Consider the following 18563-nt stretch of genomic DNA (forward strand, 5'->3'; position numbering starts at 1 on the left):
GCACGTCAACATACATAGATGATGTCGGCATCATTCAAACAATAATGATAGATAAACTTGGCATTCCATGGCATATAATAATTAAATTGTCGCTAGTATTAGGGTTAGATTGCTAATGTAAAAAAATACATGTAACTGAAACTAAAGTAATGATCGTATCAGTTTATATGGTCATATGTAAAAAAGAGTACAATTTTTATATTTGGCTCGCTTACTAAATGACTGGCTCAGTTAAACTAATCGGAAGAAGGGTAGTAACTGAATATATATATAATTAGCTGACATCACAGCTCAATGGCTTAGAAGAAATCTAGAATGAGTCTCCAGCAGCTTCTCTTCTGCAGGGCTTGTCTGAAATGCAGAAAATAATCCTGCCACCCATAGAGGCTTGTTGCTTAGTATTTCTCTTGTCTGCAGGACTGGCTCAGTTAAACTAATCGGAAGGGTGTGACTTATAGTTCCTTCAAGGTATGGTTTATGATGCACTTGCTATTATTATCATTATTATTATTATTATTATTATTATTATTAGAGGCCTTTGCCAATTGATGAATTAACTGTGAAAGAAAATTGAATTAAGAAGTACATTATGGAGTAAAGAAAAAGGGTAGTAACTGAATATGGAAGCAGGTAAAAGTTCTTATGCAGTGGCTCTCTTTTGTGAACTCATCTTGTGCCAAAATAACCTTGTTTACTTGTACTTAATTACAGATTCAGTGCTGAATTTAAATTTTTATGCACTACCCCTTACGAAGCCCTTAAAATACTGGATAAAACTTACTTCAACCCGACTACTTCTGCCGTGGCTCTTGACACTAGAAAGACCAGAGCTGGTCACATTCTCTTCCCACCAGCACCAAATTTCTGCTCAGCTCCAGACATCAAAACCGTATTTTCTGCAGCAACAATCTACCAGAGCATCTTCATCAGAAATATAAAAGGCTGGATATAAAGAACAAGAAAAAACTATTCTGATCCAGTGCAAAAAGGTACATGACTCATCAATATAGAGGGTAATAGATAATAGAAAACACACAAGTAGAACATGGAAGCAGGTAGAAGTTCTTATGCAGTGGCCCTCTTTTGTGAACTCATCTTGTGCCAAAATAACCTTGTTTACTTGTACTTAAGTACAGATTCAGTGCTGAATTTAAATTTTTACGCATTACCGCTATGCCAACTTATATCAACTCAGAACATTTGTAGTGGTTTATCAGCTAACCACTAGTTAATATATTGGTAAAAGTTCATTCTTCATTGATCTACTAGGACATATTCTACTGCAAGCAAACATTGACTATTCACCGATTAAGCATCATCTTAACTGTCGTATCACGGCGGCCTTAAATATATCTTTGAAAAGAATGAATTTCTGGCATCTTGTTATTTTAGGGAAAAATATCTTGTTTAAGGAGTCGCTACCTAGTATTATGATCACTAGGAACCCTAACTGGTCAACAGAGATTCTATGGTACGAGATTGGTTACGTAAAATGAAGAAATTATCACCTCTTAAACGTTCTGCCTGAGACAGACTGCATTGCTGGTTTTGTCTTAAATTGCTAAACATTTATTAGCATATGTTATGATGATTTGTTTATAATATTCCTGAATCTGGCACTAGTGAATATTTGATCTCGAATACTTCCAACTTTGACGTTGGTAAAAATTCCAGCTAAAAAAAATCAGGATATTTTTTTATTCCTAATCCTGATATCAGTGAATAAATTGTTAAAATACATTTTTTCTAAGACGTGCAAAATTTCTATTTCTACACTTTCTATTTTTTTAATTTTTAATTTTTTTATTTTTTGGGGGTTGGGCTGGACTCAGCCAGCCCGACCCGGTCACTGGCCCAAGCCAGTGACCAGGCTGGGCTGAGCAACACGCGTGCGCTAACGCACGCGTGTTGCTACAATGTGCAAGTGAATTAAAATTCACTTGCACAGAGCCAATGGCAAGGTGCTTGACAGTGTGATAACGGTTGCTTTTCAAATAACTTTTTGTGCCGAAATGCATGCCAATGATGTTTTTTTATTTTTAAAAAATTATTTTTGACACCAGCACAAGAATCACTAGGGACTATTTGCCTTAAACTAAAGGGATGCAATCGAGAGAGTGACACAATGATTTTCCTTTTAGTTCAGTGCAAGACCACATTCCACCACTTTAAGGACGCATGTGGATACACGATCACGGTGCCGTCCCGTCCTCCTATCATAGATGTGTCAAATTCCCATTCCAAGGAGGAAGAACCATAGTGAGAACAGAGAAAAACATACCCAACCCCCGAGTACCACATCAAAACAATCCAAATCATATTAAATTTTAATAAAAAAAATTAATTTTTTGGGCAAGAAGGAAAGGTTCGCTTACCTGGTCTGGGAGGCGATGGTGAAGTTCCTTCTGTGTGATTGAACCACGCTTGGCAGGGCACCTTTTCCACCTTTCCTTGCATTTTTCTGGCCTTATTTCTTCTGCTGCTAATGACTCGGAGCAGAAACTTTAGGCTAATGACCGAACTGATTCTCTGTTTTCTTTTATTTGCTTGCATTTTAAGACCAAGGCAGGGCTAGAAACACTGATCCCTGTTGTCTTCGATCTCCTTTCCTTCCTCCTTTCTTTCTTGTTTCTGTGTTTTTTTTTTTTGTTTTGGTTCGTGCTTTATTTCGTCCCTCTCTGTTTTTTTGTTCTCCCTCCTCCTTGTTCTCTCTGCCAGTTCCTCTTCCTTTTCTTTTTTATTCCTCGTTTTTTTCTTTGTTCTTTTTTTACTCTCGATCTCTCTCTCTATTCCCGCGGTTCCCCCTCTGTTTTCTTCTTCCCCCCCTCTGTCCCCTCACGAGGTTGCCTTTACCTGGGTTTTTATAGGGCTGGGAGATCGATCGGCGCTGTAACAGCCGACAGTAATGGCGTGGGGCACTCCATTCAAAGGAGAAACGTCCCTGCCTTTGATGGCGGAGCCATTGCAGAGGAAGAAAACAAGCGAACAGTCGCCCGCCCAAAACGACTCCGTTTTCCAATTTCAAAAGCTGCTTTCAGTTTGGTCCTTGGAATTCTTGTAATTTTGCAATCAAGCCTCTGGTTAAAATGTAATTGGATCCTTGCATTTCCGCGTCATTTTCAAGCTAGTCCTTGGATTTTAATTTTTGCAATTTGGACCCCAATTAAACCCCAAACTTTGGTATTTCTTCAATTAAGTTCTTAATTTCATTAATTAAATTAATTTCAAGGTCAATTAAGTCTCAAAACTTATTAATTCTCCAATTAAGCTCTTGATTTGATTAACAAAACTAATCCAAAGTTTAATTGAATACCAAAACTTCCAATCATGTTACCCTTAACCCAAATTTAATTTATTCTTCATTTATTTATTTTTATTTGTTTTTTTCATTTTTTTTCTTTTTTGTTATCATTTTTTCAGGAAATAAAATAATAATAATTAAAATAAAAAAGATCAAAAATTGGATTATAACAGTTGCCCTCTCTTTATAATATTTACAATGCAAAGCTATTGGAAAATATCATTTTCTTTTAGCTTTGTGTAGTAAATTTATAAAGAAAAGTAGATACATAAAGAATTTTTTCTTTTCTAGAGTCTTGAAAACTTCGAAAACAGTAGATTGACATATGACTTTTACAGAGAGATGTAGAAATCAAGAAACAAGTCATTTGGAAGACTACCTTTTTTTTTTTTTTGAAATGGATCATTTTTTTTTGGGCAACCTGCCCAATGATAAAAGAACGCGAAGGGTTTCGCGGGTGGTCTAAATGTTCCAAGCGACCTACCCGATGAAGAATAAAAAGCGAAAGATTTTTTTTTAACAAAAATAAAGAAAGGGTCTTATTGGTGTCTTATCCCCGAGATGAGAGCTCAAAATAACACTTGAAAGGAAGACGATGACTCAAAGGCGCACTCGAAAAAAAATGAGGACTCGAAACGTACTTAAAAAAGTGAGGGCTCGAAAGCGCACTCGAAAGAGGTGAGGGCTCGAAGGCGCACTCAAAAGAGAGGTAGGGTTAGGAAACGCACTATCTTGGATGGTCAAGGGCCCAAAGGCGCATTTGAAAAGGAAGTGAGGGCTTGAAGCATACTTAAAAAAGTGAGGGCTCGAAGGCGCACTCAAAAGAGAGGTGGGGTTAGGAAACGCACTACCTTGGATGGTCAAGGGCTCAAAGGCGCACTTGAAAGAAAGTGAGGACTCGAAACGTACTTAAAAAAAGTGAGGGCTCGAAGGCGCACTCAAAAGAGAGGTAGGGTTAGGAAACACACTACCTTGGATGGTCAAGGGCTCAAAGGCGCACTTGAAAAGGAAGACGATAGGTCAAAGGCGCACTCGAAAGAAAGTGAGGACTTGAAACTTACTTAAAAAAATGAGGGCTCGAAGGCGCACTCGAAAGAGGTGAGGGCTCGAAGGCGCACTAAAAAGAGAGATAGGGTTAGGAAACGCACTACCTTTGATGGTCAAGGGCTCAAAGGCACACTTGAAAAAGAAGACGATGGTTCAAAGGCGCACTCGAAAGAAAGTGAGGACTCGAAACGTAATTAAAAAAAGTGAGGGCTCGAAGGCGCACTCGAAAGAGGTGAGGGCTCAAAGGCACACTCAAAAGAGGTGAGGGCTCGAAGGCACACTCAAAAGAGGTGAGGGCTCGAAGGCGCACTCAAAAGAGAGGTAGAGTTAGGAAACACACTACCTTGGATGGTCGAGGGCTCGAAGGCGCAGTCGAAAAGGAAGTGAGGGCTTGAAGTCGCTCTCGAAAGGGAGGTAGGGTTAGGAAACGCACTACCTTGGATGGTCAAGGGCTCAAAGACGCACTAAAAAAGAGGTGAAGGCTTGAAGGCTCATTTGAAAGGAGATGAAGGCTCGAAGGGGCACTTGAAATGAGGTAGGGTTAGGAAACATATTACCTTAGATGGTCGAGGGCTCGAAGGCGCACTCGAAAAGGAAGCGAGGGCTTAAAGGCGCTCTCGAAAGGGAGGTAAGGTTAGGAAACACACTACCTCGAGAATGGAAAATGAAAAGTGGTGGAAAAATATAGAGATTTTTTCAGGTGGCCTAATTCTCATGGGCGGCCTGCCCAACAATTTCAATCTTGGCCATTTCAAGGTGGCCTTCCATTTGATGGATCCTGATAGAAATTTGCAAAACTTATTGCCCATTGTTTCAAAGTTTAGATGATATGCATGCATCTTTACCTGTTTTGAAATATAGGCCCCCCATTTTTTCTTGATCTTCTTGTTACTTTGATTGATGAGGACTTGTTATCTTTTATTTGGGTCATCTTCATCATTTGACTTCTAGTCCACTCGAGTTGGCCCATGTAAATCTTTTTCCAAATTTGTTTACACAACTCAGCCTTCATGATGCCCATCATGACCCACTATCTTGCTAGAGATTTTCTGTCTCGCCATATAATTTGAGAGGATCATTCATTACCCTAGTGTCACTACTACAAACATTCGGTGTCAATTGCTGAAAGGATCAAACTGTTTTTCGTAAACCAAAATGCCCCCTTGTCTTGTTGTAGGGGATGCTCCTCTTTTTTTCCTAGAAGGGATCGATTCTCTTTCTAAACACAATGTTGCCCCCTTGTACTGATCATTGCCCCCAAGTGTGCTATGTCAGTGACTTAGACAAATAATGGTTTTAAGAGGCCATTCTCTCATTTTTCTCCTTTTAGTTTGGTGAAGGAATATGGGTCTAAAATGAATCTTGAAATCTTGATCTTGCATTTTGAAAACAAAAATTATTTCGATGTGAGTCTAAAACAATTTACTTTTGAAATCTTGCAACTCCTTGGTTATTTTTTTTCTTGGAAGAGATTATTTGCTCTTGTGTTTGGCAATGAGGTCTCCGGTGAAAATACATCATGAGGTGACCTTTTGTTTTTATAGGTTTTCAAAGTGAAGGGCTCGAGAAAAAGCTCGAGGTTTTGCTTGAGAAAAACTTATCTCTTTTTGAACACTTATTTTTATCAGCATGAATAATAATGAGTAGTTTGTTCTTGATGTCATGAATCTTATGAAAAAGTACTCTTTGCATTTTGAGAGCATTGTTTATTGTTCTAGTTGCTTGCTTGCTTGATTAGAAAGGACTTCTACATGCACGTAATGTATGTTGTGGTTCTTGGCTACGAAAGAAAAGGATTCATAAGGCTCAAAGAGTGTTTCAGGGTTTCAAAGACTGAGGATCACTATCAGCAATTCGACTCTTGATGTCGTTCATCTTTTCTTTTACCGCTCTTCTTTGATTTGCCCTTTTTTTTCTTTTTTATTGCTTTGCTAGGGCATACTCATTTTATCTTGGATGTCACTTTTTTTAGTGATTTGGGCATGCCCCCTAGCATTTGAGTTTCTTGAGCTCTTATACCTTTTTTGGCTTTCTCACAGCTTTTTCTCTTTTCTTATTGAAATTTTCTCTTGCCCCCTAGTGTGGGGTGTGATCCTTGTCGGGATTTTTTTCATGAAAGAAAAATTATTTAGGCTAAAAAAGGGATCGTAAGGGATGTACTTATTTCAGAACGTGAAAGGAATAACAAAGATGACCTTTCCTCATTTCAAGCGCAAGTAGCTATGATCAATAAACTTTGACCTCATCCAGTGTGATGGTTTGGTCTTTGCAAAGATGCATTTTATGAGTCATGAGCAACGAGTTCACTACATATCATTATTCATACATTTAAAAACACATGATTCAAGAGTCATGGGGTAAGGGTGTTTATTCATTTCTTTTTTATTTTTTCTTTTTTATCCAATATTCTTTGGTTTATAATTTAGTCACCTCAATGATGGAGTTGCTTGATTCATGCGTCATTCTACAAGTAGAATGTCAAAATTATTGTTTTAAATAAACATCAAATTATTTTTGAAATCAAAATGCAAGTTCAATTTTTCAAAACTCCAATAGGGAAAGAGATGAATGGCGTCTATAAGATCACGTGAGGCTTCAAATGTGTATTTGTGAGTTCTTATAAGAAATCTCTCTCAGGAAAATGAATAATACTTAGTCGTAAACACGATTGAATGACAAACTCATTATTTCATTGAAGCTTTGGAAAAGAAGTTCAACAACAAAGAACTTATAGCAACATCTTGGGCTATGAATACTGGCATGGTAACACATAAAGGGGCTAAACATTTAATGATCATTGATTGGAATTTTTGGAATTTTTCAATCACTCATTTTTCTCGACAATGGCATTTTTTCAACAGTTCGTTGAAATCATATGCAGACCATTCTTGACCTAATATCACCGTAACTGTTTCTTGAAGGTAGTTGATTTCTAGGAGTCGGTATGAAGAAATTAACTATAGGAAGGGTAGGTGCCTTGGCAACCAACTTCAGTGTTCCTCCCTTTTCCAGCCAAAACCGTTTTTCTCAATCGGGTCAGCAATCTTACCTATCCTAATGGCTTGTTCAATCCTTTCAGTTATAACGACCAGGTCAGTGAAATGTTGCGCGAAGCTTCCAACCAAGTATTCAAAGTACGGGGCCTTGAAAGTGTTGACAAACAAGTTGATTATCTCCTTTTCCAACAAAGGAGGATTAACATGTGCGGTAGCCTCACGCCATCTTTAGGCGTATTCCCTTATGGACTCCTCGTTGTCCTTCTCCATAGCTTGCAAGCTTAACCGATCAGGTCCCACGTCTATATTGAACTTATATTGCCTTGTCATAACCCATTTTTGGGTTCTTCCAAATTACATTTTCTTTTTTTCAGAAAAAAACCTGAAATAGTGCCGTTTTAACGGCACTGTTCTCCTTCTTCCCTGCGCATGCAGAGGTAGGGAAGAAGAAGATTTTAAATCTTTTTTCCCCGCTATTCTCCTTCTCTTTCCCCTCCCACTTGCCCACAAAACCCGGACACAAGCTATCCTCCTTACCCTACCACCATTAATACAACCCATGCCTTGCAGACAACCGGCCACCTTACCCTGCAGGGGTAAGGTAGCCTCGTTTCCCTCCCGCGTCTTGATGGAACAAGGCAGGGGGGACTATCTCTCCGCTTGGCTATAAATACAGAGAAGGGAGAAGACAAAAAAAAAAAGGGGAGGAAAAGAAAAAAAAGGAAACTAGAGGGGGCAAAAAATTTAGGAAACGAACTTGAAGAAGATAACCGAATAGAGAGAAGGAAGCAGGGGATTGTTTGAGAGAGGAACTGAGATTGTTTTGAAAACAGGGTAGACGAACAGAGAGGGGAAGACTTGAACTGACGAGAGAATATAAAGAAAGAACAGAAAAACAAAAGAACAGGGGAGAAGAACAATAACTCATCTCTCTCTGGTTTCTCTCCCTCCACCGTTGGAAGCTGCGCCACCGTCATTCTGCTTTGTCACCAGCAGCACCGCCAACGACAGCAGCTCCACCATCGTCAGAGACCGAAGAAGGAGCAGCAGAAGCAAGAGCAATAGGAGAACAGAATACAGGGGACGAAAAAAACAGATAACAGAGGAGAATAGAAGAATAGTAACCTCTCTCTCCGGCCTCTCTCTCTTCACCGTTGGAAGCAGCGCCGCCAATAACAGCTGCCACCGTCCTCCCCGTCATTGATAACAGCCCCCGCAACGTGAGAAACGGAAGAATAAACACCGAAAAAAACAGAAACAGAGGAGAACAGAGTAGAAGAAAAAAAATGCAGAAAAGAAGAAGAAAGGCCGACCACCGTCCAAGCCGTTCTCCGATCAGCAACCGCCAGCAGCACAGCCTCAAAGCCACCGCAGGTCCACCCCTTTTCCTTCTTCTTTTTCTTCTTCTTCTTCGCTGCACCGTCTCCACTATTCACGTAGCATGTGAACAGTGGAGGGTGCTCCACTATTCACTGGGCCGGACAAGTCTGGCCCAGCCTAAAATGAGTGGGCCGGGTCTGGCCCGGTCCAAAAAAAAAAATTTCAAAAATTTGTGATTTCTCCGTGTATTTTTCCGCTACGTTTTGCTTAATATTGGTTTGCATTTTTATATCGTAAAAATACAAATCCGGTATTAAAATACCCGGTTTTCATCAAAACATAAAAAAAACATGTTTTTGTTTTCATGCATACGGCCAAGTCTCTCAAAGCTAAAAAACTCATATTGTATTTTCATACAACGAAGAAAAACTTCAAAAAAAAATTGTTTCAGCATGCATTTTTGGTTTTAATAACCAGTTTATTAAAGTTACGAGAACTTGGTCAATATTTCAAAAATTCCAAAAAAATTATTTTTTTTCTTTTAATATCAGGGATTACAAATTTATACGTAAAACGTATTCCTGATATTGAAAAAGGTAGTTCTTTTATTGATGTTAGGACGGTTAGGTTTTACTCGATAAGATAAGGATCTCCTTATCAAGGAGGACTTTTCTTAAACCGTAGACAGACCAACAATTAGAAATATGATACAACCGTAGCATATATCAGACAATAAAACAATGCAGCTTACCTTAGGTAGGGCGTATTTGGGGTGCTAATACCTTCCATTTGCGCAACCAGTCTCCGTACCTGATCTCCGAGACCAGTTACGGTTCCTAGTGACCAAAATACTAGGTGACGACTCTCATTCCATTTTTTCACTGATAAAAGACAAGAATTCCTTGTCTCCCCATATTTTCCAGATACACACACATTCATGATGGTGGACGATCACCGCGACACCGCACACGTGCGACATGCCTCATGAAGGCATCAATTAAATCCTTCCATTTTTTAACTTTGGTATTGTCCAACCGTATATAGCAAATGAGGGTAGTGTCACTCAAGCTGTCTTGAAAGAAATGAATCAGCAGTTTCTCATCATCAACCACCTCAGCCATTTTGTTGCAGTATGCTTTGAGATGAGTTATAGGGCATTGAATTCCCGTATATTTGACAAATTCTGGCACTCTAAACTTTTTAAGAATGACAACGTTGGGCACCAAACAAATCTTAGCAACCTTTATAGGATCATATAGGTGAATTCCCTCAAATGCCCTTAACCTTGCTCTAAGGCAACTAATTTGTTCAGACCATCTTCTTTTACCATCTTGCTCTTTCGAGATTCCTTCTCTATGGAATCAATGGTAAATGACATTCTCATGGGGTATGCTGGTTAGAAATGCATGGCTTGTTGAAAATCAAATGACAACCCATTTGCCCCCCTATTCTGTGGATTGACGGGATTTACGGGCATAGGTTCAGGCTGAGCTATATGTGTTGCTTTTCCGGATTCTTCTCTAAGATTGTCCACCTCTTTTTGGTGTTGGACTTCCAACTGGGCTCTTTCTTCATTTTCCATTTGTTTTTTTTTTTTGAATGAGTGTTCTAGGTAGGTTTCAATGGGGAACCTATATTTCAACCTATAATGTAAATCATGCAATTTATGCGAAAATGTTGATTCAATTAAAAATTCGTATGAAATACGGACTCGCCCTTCACGGGATGACAACCTAATAGGAAGACCCTAATTGTTGAGTGCATCAAGGGGTTAGTCATTATCTAGTTTCAAAGGGTCTCTCGCATGCTCAGCGATCGTCCTTGAAAGGTCGATATGAGGCTTACAAGTAGTGTGAAGATAGAGGCCCTGAGTAATATCAGTTTGGAATATCAACCACTTCCAAGTAAACAATCAAGCGAGAGTTGGATGGTTTCACGAGTCTTACCCAGGCTAAAGCCGTTGGGGGTACCGCTACTTTCCCACTTATCCTAGATTGTAAAGTGTGTGCTCTCAAAGTGATGCATGGCAATATAAACAAGGATGCATGCTAAAGCAGTAAATGCATGAAAAATAAACAAATAAACACAACAAACAAGATAGCAATAATAAGACAAAAGGCAAAGCTTAATCCTAAAAAGTCCCTATGGAGTCGCCATTCTGTCGCACCAGACATCGCGGCGGCCTTAAATATATCTTTGAAAAGAATGGATTTCTGGCGTCCTGTTCTTTTAGGGGAAAATATCATGTTTAAGGAGTCGCCACATAGTATTATGGTCACTAGGAACCCTAACTGGTCAACAGAGATTCTATGGTACGAGATTGGTTACGTAAAAGGAAAGATATTATCACCCCTTAAACGTTTTGCCTGAGGCAGACTGCATTGTTGGTTTTGTCTTAAATTGCTAAACATTTATTAGCTTATGCTATGATAATTTGTTTATAATATTCCTGACTCTGGCGCCAGTGAATATTCGATCTCGAATACTTCCAACTCTGGCGTTGGTAAATATTCCACCACGAATAATTCCAACTCTGGCAATGGTAAAAATTCCACTACGAATAATTCTAACTCTGGTGATGGTAAAAATTCCAGCTAAAAAAAATCAGTATATTTTTTTATTCTTAATCCTGATATTAGTGAATAAATTGTTAAAATACATTTTTTCTAAGACATGCAAAATTTCTATTTCTACGCTTTCTATTTTATTTATTTATTTATTTATTTTATTTTTTAGGGCTGGGCTGACCAACACGCGTGCGCTAATGCATGCGTGTTGCTACACTGTGCAAGTGAATTAAAATTCACTTGCACAAAGCCAATGCCAATTACATGAACAAACTGCAAGAAGGAAAGGTTCGCTTACCTGGTCTGGGAGGCGATGGTTAAGTTCCTTCTGTGTGATTGAACCACGCTTGGCAGGGCACCTTTTCCACCTTTCCTTGCGTTTTTCTGGCCTTATTTCTTCGGCTGCTAATGACTTGGAGCAGAAACTTTAGGCGAATGACCGAACTGATTCTCTGTTTTCTTTTATTTGCTTGCGTTTTGAGACCAAGGCAGGGCTAGAAACACTGATCCCTGTTGTCTTCGATCTCCTTTCCTTCCTCCTTTCTTTCTTGTTTCTGTGTTTTTTTTTTGTTTTGGTTCGTGCTCTGTTGCGTCCCTCTCTGTTATGACACTAACATTCAGATAAATCATAATGCATCTTTCTATGGAATGAAGATGAATGAGCATGCACTTGAGCCAGGAACAAAATTCTTGAGGAAGAGACTGAGGAAGAAGAGCCAATTCTTGACTACCACAGTCACATACTAACACAACAATTTAAGATGGCATTTTGAAGCAAAACCACATTCGTATTCCAAGAATCAACAAATCATAAAACACCATCAACTTACATAAAGCACAATATGAAAATTCAGCATCTATCATTATTGGCATGGAAGAACTCAATAGCATGCAATAACTATGTCCTAACATATGTCTAACTACACAATATCTAACATGTATTAACTACTCAACAACAAATATCTAAAAAGGGCACTCACCGACAGGAGATTTTGCTTAAGAGTCTGAAGATCAGCAGCAACCACTTCAAACAAATTTGTTAATGAAACTGGTTCTCTTGACTCTTTCTTCAAATTCAGAAGTACTGTGGGACCTTCAGCAACCCCAATATCAAGCCAAAAATGAACAAAAATACCAACATTTCAAGCATTACAACATATTAAATCAATGGCAGGTGCTTTATTGATGGAGACCAAACATTTAAATGTTATGTTAAGTAAATGGAATCACCAGAATCATAATGAATTAGGAAAGCACTAAACTGTGGTCAACAAAGAAATGGTTAATGAATGGCAACGACTTGTGCTACTCTAAAGCAGATTCGATCAGTATCAGTAAGACAAGTCACTGATTGTTATTCCTGTTGGATACAGACACTAAACTGTAATCCAACAAATTCAGATTGTTCCGTCGAATACAAATACATTCAGTATCAATAAGACATGAAACTAATTCTAAGATGTCCTAAAAAGCAATTTTAAACATAAATACGAAAGGCAAATACAACTACTATCAATACAAGGAAAAAACATGAATATCAAAAACAGTTAGCAAAACATAAAATCCAAATTAATAAAAAGAAAGAGAAAAAAAAAGTGTTTCACCCATAAAAAAAAAATGTACCAGCAAGTAAAGTCTCAAGGGTCTTTGTTGAAGAAACTCGACACCTAGCAATATCTCCTGAAACCATAATCTCTGTTACAACTCTTAGAAACTGACTTTGCATAATTCCTCACCGAGTACCTATCTATTGAATCACTGGAGGAACAACCACAAGCCACCAAATGAAGTTTAGCCCTTCCAAAATCAAGATTATAGCAAGTCATTTACATCATTCTCAATAGCAACACTCCAAGAAAGCTAAAAAGAAACAATCTTTTGCTATCCACTTAAAATACCCAGATAGAAAATATTGCTCAATTTGCCATATAACTAACAGCCTTGAGAAACAAATAGAGTATTCGGCAGGTTGAAAGTGTTTTTTTTTTTTAAATTGATTTAAATTAATTTTTTGTTTTATTGTTTTTAAATTAGTTTGATGTTTTATATGAATTTTAAAAAATAAAAAAAATATTATTTTAATATATTTTTAAATAAAAGTAATTTGAAAAACAAAATAATTGGAGTGTTAAAAATTTAGAGTAGAGATTATTTTTTAAAATATTTTTTATTTAAAAATACATTAAAATATATTAAAAAAATCCTTCAAAATAACTCATGAAAACCGAAACTATCATTTTGATTACTAAACAACCGTTCAGTTTCTTTAGAAAATGAATTTTTTTATTCTTTAAATTTAAAGATTAAAATATAAATAAAATAAATTTTTAGATCAAAATTAAAAATATTAAAACTAAAGGGACCAAAACATAAGAATAAAACAAATTCAAACACCAAATTTTTAAAACCCGCTCTTCTTGAATAGTAAAAAAAAAACTTGCTTTTGTGACTTTGTCTTTAGAGTTGGTCCCTAAAGATTAAATTATTTTTAAACACTAAAATCAAACTTTATTCTACCAAATTGTGAAATAATAGAGACCAAAAAAAAAAATCCTAAGTTAATTGAAACAAATATATTTTTTTCAAATATCAATAAACATAATATTTAAGAATAAAATTAAAAAAAAATCAATTACCAAAAATTATACAAAAAAATCTTGAAGAACATAAAAATAAAAAATAAAACTCACTGTTTCAATCTACAATAAAATACTAAGCAGTTTTAGCCTTTTCTTAATCTTAAGCTGAATGTTTTCAAGGCACATCAAGGCCTCTAACTTGTCTTCACAAAGTAGTTAGATTCGGATTACGAAATAGATGTATAGGAGGACCTAACCTGGTGGTTCTTCTGAGTTCTGATCCTGAATCAAACAACACTTGCTGGTTGCTACTTTACATCCGAATTCCCACACTCTCGCGCACTTCTATCATAGTTTATGTTTTGCGCTTTTGAGGTGTAAGTTTGCTGGGAGCTTGCAATTCAATTTTGGATCCTTTATCAGGAGATCAGCAATTAAATGAGGCCTGACAAAATTAGGCAAGAATGTATGTCAGACCAACTCTTCTGCTTCCTTGCAGCAATATATTTCCAGCAGACAAGTTGCCAGGAATTACTTCCTGGACCAAGGCTTAGGCATAGATGCAGTTGCTATAGCCTGCAAATTGACACAAAATTGTCGTAAGCATGACATGAAAATGTCTTCATTGTTGCCAGAAGGATAACGCATTGCATCATACATGTAGTAGTCCTTACTTGGATCAGTCTTGACAATGAGGCCAGAGTCCCTGAAATCACAATTCCAGTGGTTCCTTCCCTTACGTTGGTAGTACAGATTCATGGCTATTGATGCATGGCTTATGAGACTATCCGGAGAAAAGCAAGGGTAACCCTTTTGTAGAATCTGGCAATCCACGTGAGAGCATGCGTAATTGATATTCGCTAGTAAAGTTGCTTGATCCGACGATGGCTTGGCCACACACCAAGTTCTCTGCAATATTATTGTCAAAGCAAATTTCATGGAATTAGGACAATGTACAACCAAAAATTTACCCAATTTAAGTTGGATTCGTTTACTTTCCATCGTATGTTTGTGTGAAAAGAGAAGTTGATAGTTGCTACCTGTTCATTAGCCATGACAGAACTTCCACCTGCAAAAATATGAACAGAGAAGAAATCCCAAAATAAGACCATTTGCCATTTATTGTAGTAATCATGATAAACCCAACACAGATTTGAGAAGAAACCAACTAAAATATACTGTACTTGAGGAAATAAAATTTGTCGTGTTTAAATAGCATGTGCAACTTTCTTTAAGCTACAATGATGGATGTCCATGGCTAGAATTGCCTCGGTGGTAGCTCTTTTCCATGGCATTAATGATGGCGTAGCCATAATGTGGCTCTAACAATCCTTTTCCTTATTTATATTTTTTTGTTTTCTTTCCTCTTTTCTCTACCCCCTCAATTCTTGTGGATGTCCTTAAAATTTTGAAATCCAGCCCGACCTTGCAAGTCAACCCGGGACTCAGCTGATCCAGGGTTGGGTTGAAGAAAAAATAAAAAAAGTCATGACCTGATATGACCTGGCCGACCCGGCGGGTTGACCCGGCAAAACCCGGTCAAAAACTCAGTTGCAATCCGTTGATTTTTTTTTTACTAAAACGACGTCATTTTGAATTTTTTTATAAATAGAGATTGACTCAGGCGACTCGGTGACCTGGTCAAAACCTGGAACCCGGGCCTTGGACTGGGCCGGATTTAAAAACTATGCCTTAAAAAGGAAAAAAAAAACAATTTTAATCTACAATAACTTATTTAACTTCTTAGAACAAAGCATAATCATGCTTTCAATGTCAAACCATGTGATCATCAGGAAAAAAATGAAAATATCATCTAACTTATAAATGGATCTTCATGCTGAGATTCTAATGACTATTTATTTATTTATTTTATCTACTCCAACCAACAATTTGTTTATTCTCATGAATTAATTAATTTAATGACTACAACCGTAAAGAATCAAAACAAAAGGAATATTAGTTTATGTTGCATGAATTAATGATAAGGAAAAGGAATATTAGTTTATGCTGAGATTCTAATTTGTTTATTCTCATGAATTAATGATATGGAGATGTCCATTCAGAATTGACTTTCTACCACACAAACAATAAAAAAATATCACCCACCCACTTCTAGAATCATTGAAACTTGCTTGGAAACATGACCCCATTTATTTGTTGGAAAGTAGTTTTTTTTAAAAAGTAAATTCCGGGAAAGTGAATTCCAGGAAAGTGAATTATTTTCTGATGTTTGGTAGTGTAATGAAAAATAAGTTGGAAAACACTTTCCAGTGTTTGGTTATGTCATGAAAAATGAGCTGGAAAATAACTTATTAATGTTTTATTTTTCTCAAGTTTATTAAAATAATGAGGAACAAATCTTACAAATTAAAAAGTTGAATGAGAATGAAATTGAAAAAAAATATAATTTCATAAATTATCTCAAATAAAATAAATAATGATCAAAATAATAGAGATCAAATTTAAAAAATAAAAAAAACATGAAAGATGAAGAAATTAAAATAATAATAATTAACATTTCATAAATTATTTCAAATAAAATAAGTAACAATCAAAAGAATGAGGACCAAATTTGATACATAAAAAATTTCAATAAAAAAATAAAAAAGAAAAACAAATAACAATTATAATAATGAGGACCAAAGTTAATATAAAAATTAAATTTTAAGAGATAAAATTGAAAAATAAATATTCAAAACAAAATATATATAGCAATCAAAAGTTTGAGGACCAAATTTGATATAATTAGAAAATAATATGACATTTCTAAATTTTTCACAACTTCCGGAAAGTGTTTTCCTCCCAAATTTTACAGGAAAACACTTTCCTGAAAACCAAGCTAAATTTTTCTTTGACTGAAAAATATTTTCCGTTAATCAACTTTTCTAATGGTAAACAAACACAGGAAAGTTTGGAAAGTAGTTTTCCGGAAAGTGAATTCCGAGAAACAAACATAGCCGATATGTTTTGAAGGCAATAATATTTAATTGGTCTCTGCGCACATCACCTGCCCAAAGTCTTCGCCTTATCTCTCGCTCTCTGATCCATTTCTGGATTTATTTCTTCGTGTAAAAATGACAATAACAGTCACTTCAATTGTAGTCTCCATTGTTTATGTTGCAGTGCTAAGATGGGCATGGAGACTTTTGAACTGGGTTTGGTTTCGGCCGAAGAAGGTCGAGAGGTGCTTGAGACAACAAGGTTTTGCAGGCAAGCCTTACAGGCTTTTGTTTGGAGACTGGAAAGAAAGTTCAGATATGTTGAAGGAAGCAAGGACCAAACCCATTGGTTTATCAGACGCTCTTCTACCTCGTGTCATGCCCTTCCTCCATCAACTGGTCAAGGATTATGGTATTTCAACACGCAACCCTTTATTATCTCTCTCGTAGAAAAGATGATTTTTCTTGCTACTTAAATATTTCTCCGATTTATTAAGAAATTCCTTTTGTTTTCATGGTATGCGTATTTGATCTCTTGGTAGTGTTGGTTTCCTACTGGACAGAACAGTACTAATTACTAATAGTTGAAAACATTGGTTTCCAAGTCAGTATTGAACTTGTTATTAGTTGGCTAGAGGTTGTATAAATATAAATAAAAGAACTTGTATGTAGAGTATAGTTATTTTTGTGTTTTAAAAATATTTTAAAAATAAATAAATTTTTTTATTTTTTACTTTAAATTATTTTTTAAAAGAAATAAAAGAAATAAAGTCAGTATTGAACTTCGTGTCATGCCCTTCCTCCATCAAGTGGATCGCATGTCACCTTTCTAATGGATTCTTACCATGTAGTATCATTCTCTCTTTTGATGCATGTTACAGGTTACCATGATTTTGTATGAAGTTCTTAGGTTATACCCGCCAGTAATTACGCTTAATCGAGAAGTTCATGAAGAAATAAAGCTTGGAAATTTGCTATTACCTGCCGGAGTGCAGATCTCGTTGCCAACAATCCTCCTTCACCAAGATCATGAACTTTGGGGTGATGATGCCTCTGAGTTCAAACCAGAGAGGTTTGCTGAAGGTGTTTCAAAGGCAACAAAGAGTCAGGTCTCATTCCTTCCATTTGGATGGGGTCCTCGAATATGCGTTGGACAAAACTTTGCTTTGATTGAAGCAAAAATGGCTTTGGCAATGGTTTTACAGCGCTACTCTTTTGAGCTCTCTCCGTCGTATATTCATGCTCCTCGCACAGTCATAACTCTTCAGCCACAGCACGGTGCTCCAATGATATTACGTAAACTCTAAAATGTTTATATGTGACGGGTAAGAGTTATCCCAGAGTTATCCCAGGGTATAAAGTAGGTTGGATCTCCCAATAAACCAAACCAAAAACAAAGCCTCTAGTATATAATATTAATCACAACATTATAGTACCGTGGGTTGTTTTACTGTAATCATAGTAGATTACTATAATAAAATTACATATTTGCTTTTGAGTGGAAAAAAAAAAAGTCTGATGCGGTGTTTTGATTTTTTTTCTATTAGCTCATTGATTATTAAAAAATTATTTGGTGTAATTTTTTTTTTCATGGTAAAAAGACTTTTACTTTTGGAGTCAACAAAACTTAAAGTTGTTGACTACAGGTTTTTTGTATTCCTTATAAATTTTTAGATAGGAAAAGTATTTATTTAACTTGGATCAAAAATTTGTTGGGCTACTGGACGAAGTTTTTTTTTGTTTTTTCATTATTCTAAAAGTATATTTTTGGCTCTAGATAAGATAAAAAAATCAGGTTTTTATTTAGGGGTATT

At 36.5% G+C, this 18563-nt stretch overlaps 2 protein-coding genes and 1 non-coding gene across 4 annotated transcripts in view; 2 read left to right on the forward strand and 1 right to left on the reverse strand.

Moving 5' to 3' along the window:
* LOC18103298 (cytochrome P450 72A15) overlaps positions 1 to 18563 on the forward strand; it is a 52022-nt gene that overhangs the window by 4176 nt on the left and 29283 nt on the right. The window lies entirely within an intron of this gene.
* LOC18103299 (uncharacterized) lies at positions 755 to 18245 on the reverse strand. Its single transcript, XR_008056790.1, has 7 exons — positions 17731 to 18245; positions 14851 to 14879; positions 14485 to 14719; positions 14068 to 14386; positions 12855 to 12989; positions 12212 to 12324; positions 755 to 942 (listed from the first exon to the last, which is right to left on the reverse strand). It is a non-coding gene; the product is annotated as an uncharacterized LOC18103299 (transcript).
* Positions 16833 to 18563, forward strand: part of LOC18103316 (cytochrome P450 72A397) — a 138832-nt gene continuing 137101 nt past the window's right edge. Inside the window, exon 1 of the mRNA XM_052445284.1 lies at positions 16833 to 17161. Within this exon, the coding sequence (XP_052301244.1) occupies positions 16885 to 17161 (277 nt within the window). The 5' untranslated portion in view covers positions 16833 to 16884. The remainder of the gene's footprint in view (positions 17162 to 18563) is intronic.

Source organism: Populus trichocarpa, chromosome 11, assembly GCF_000002775.5.
Source record: "Populus trichocarpa isolate Nisqually-1 chromosome 11, P.trichocarpa_v4.1, whole genome shotgun sequence".
NCBI classification, from domain to species: domain Eukaryota; kingdom Viridiplantae; phylum Streptophyta; class Magnoliopsida; order Malpighiales; family Salicaceae; genus Populus; species Populus trichocarpa.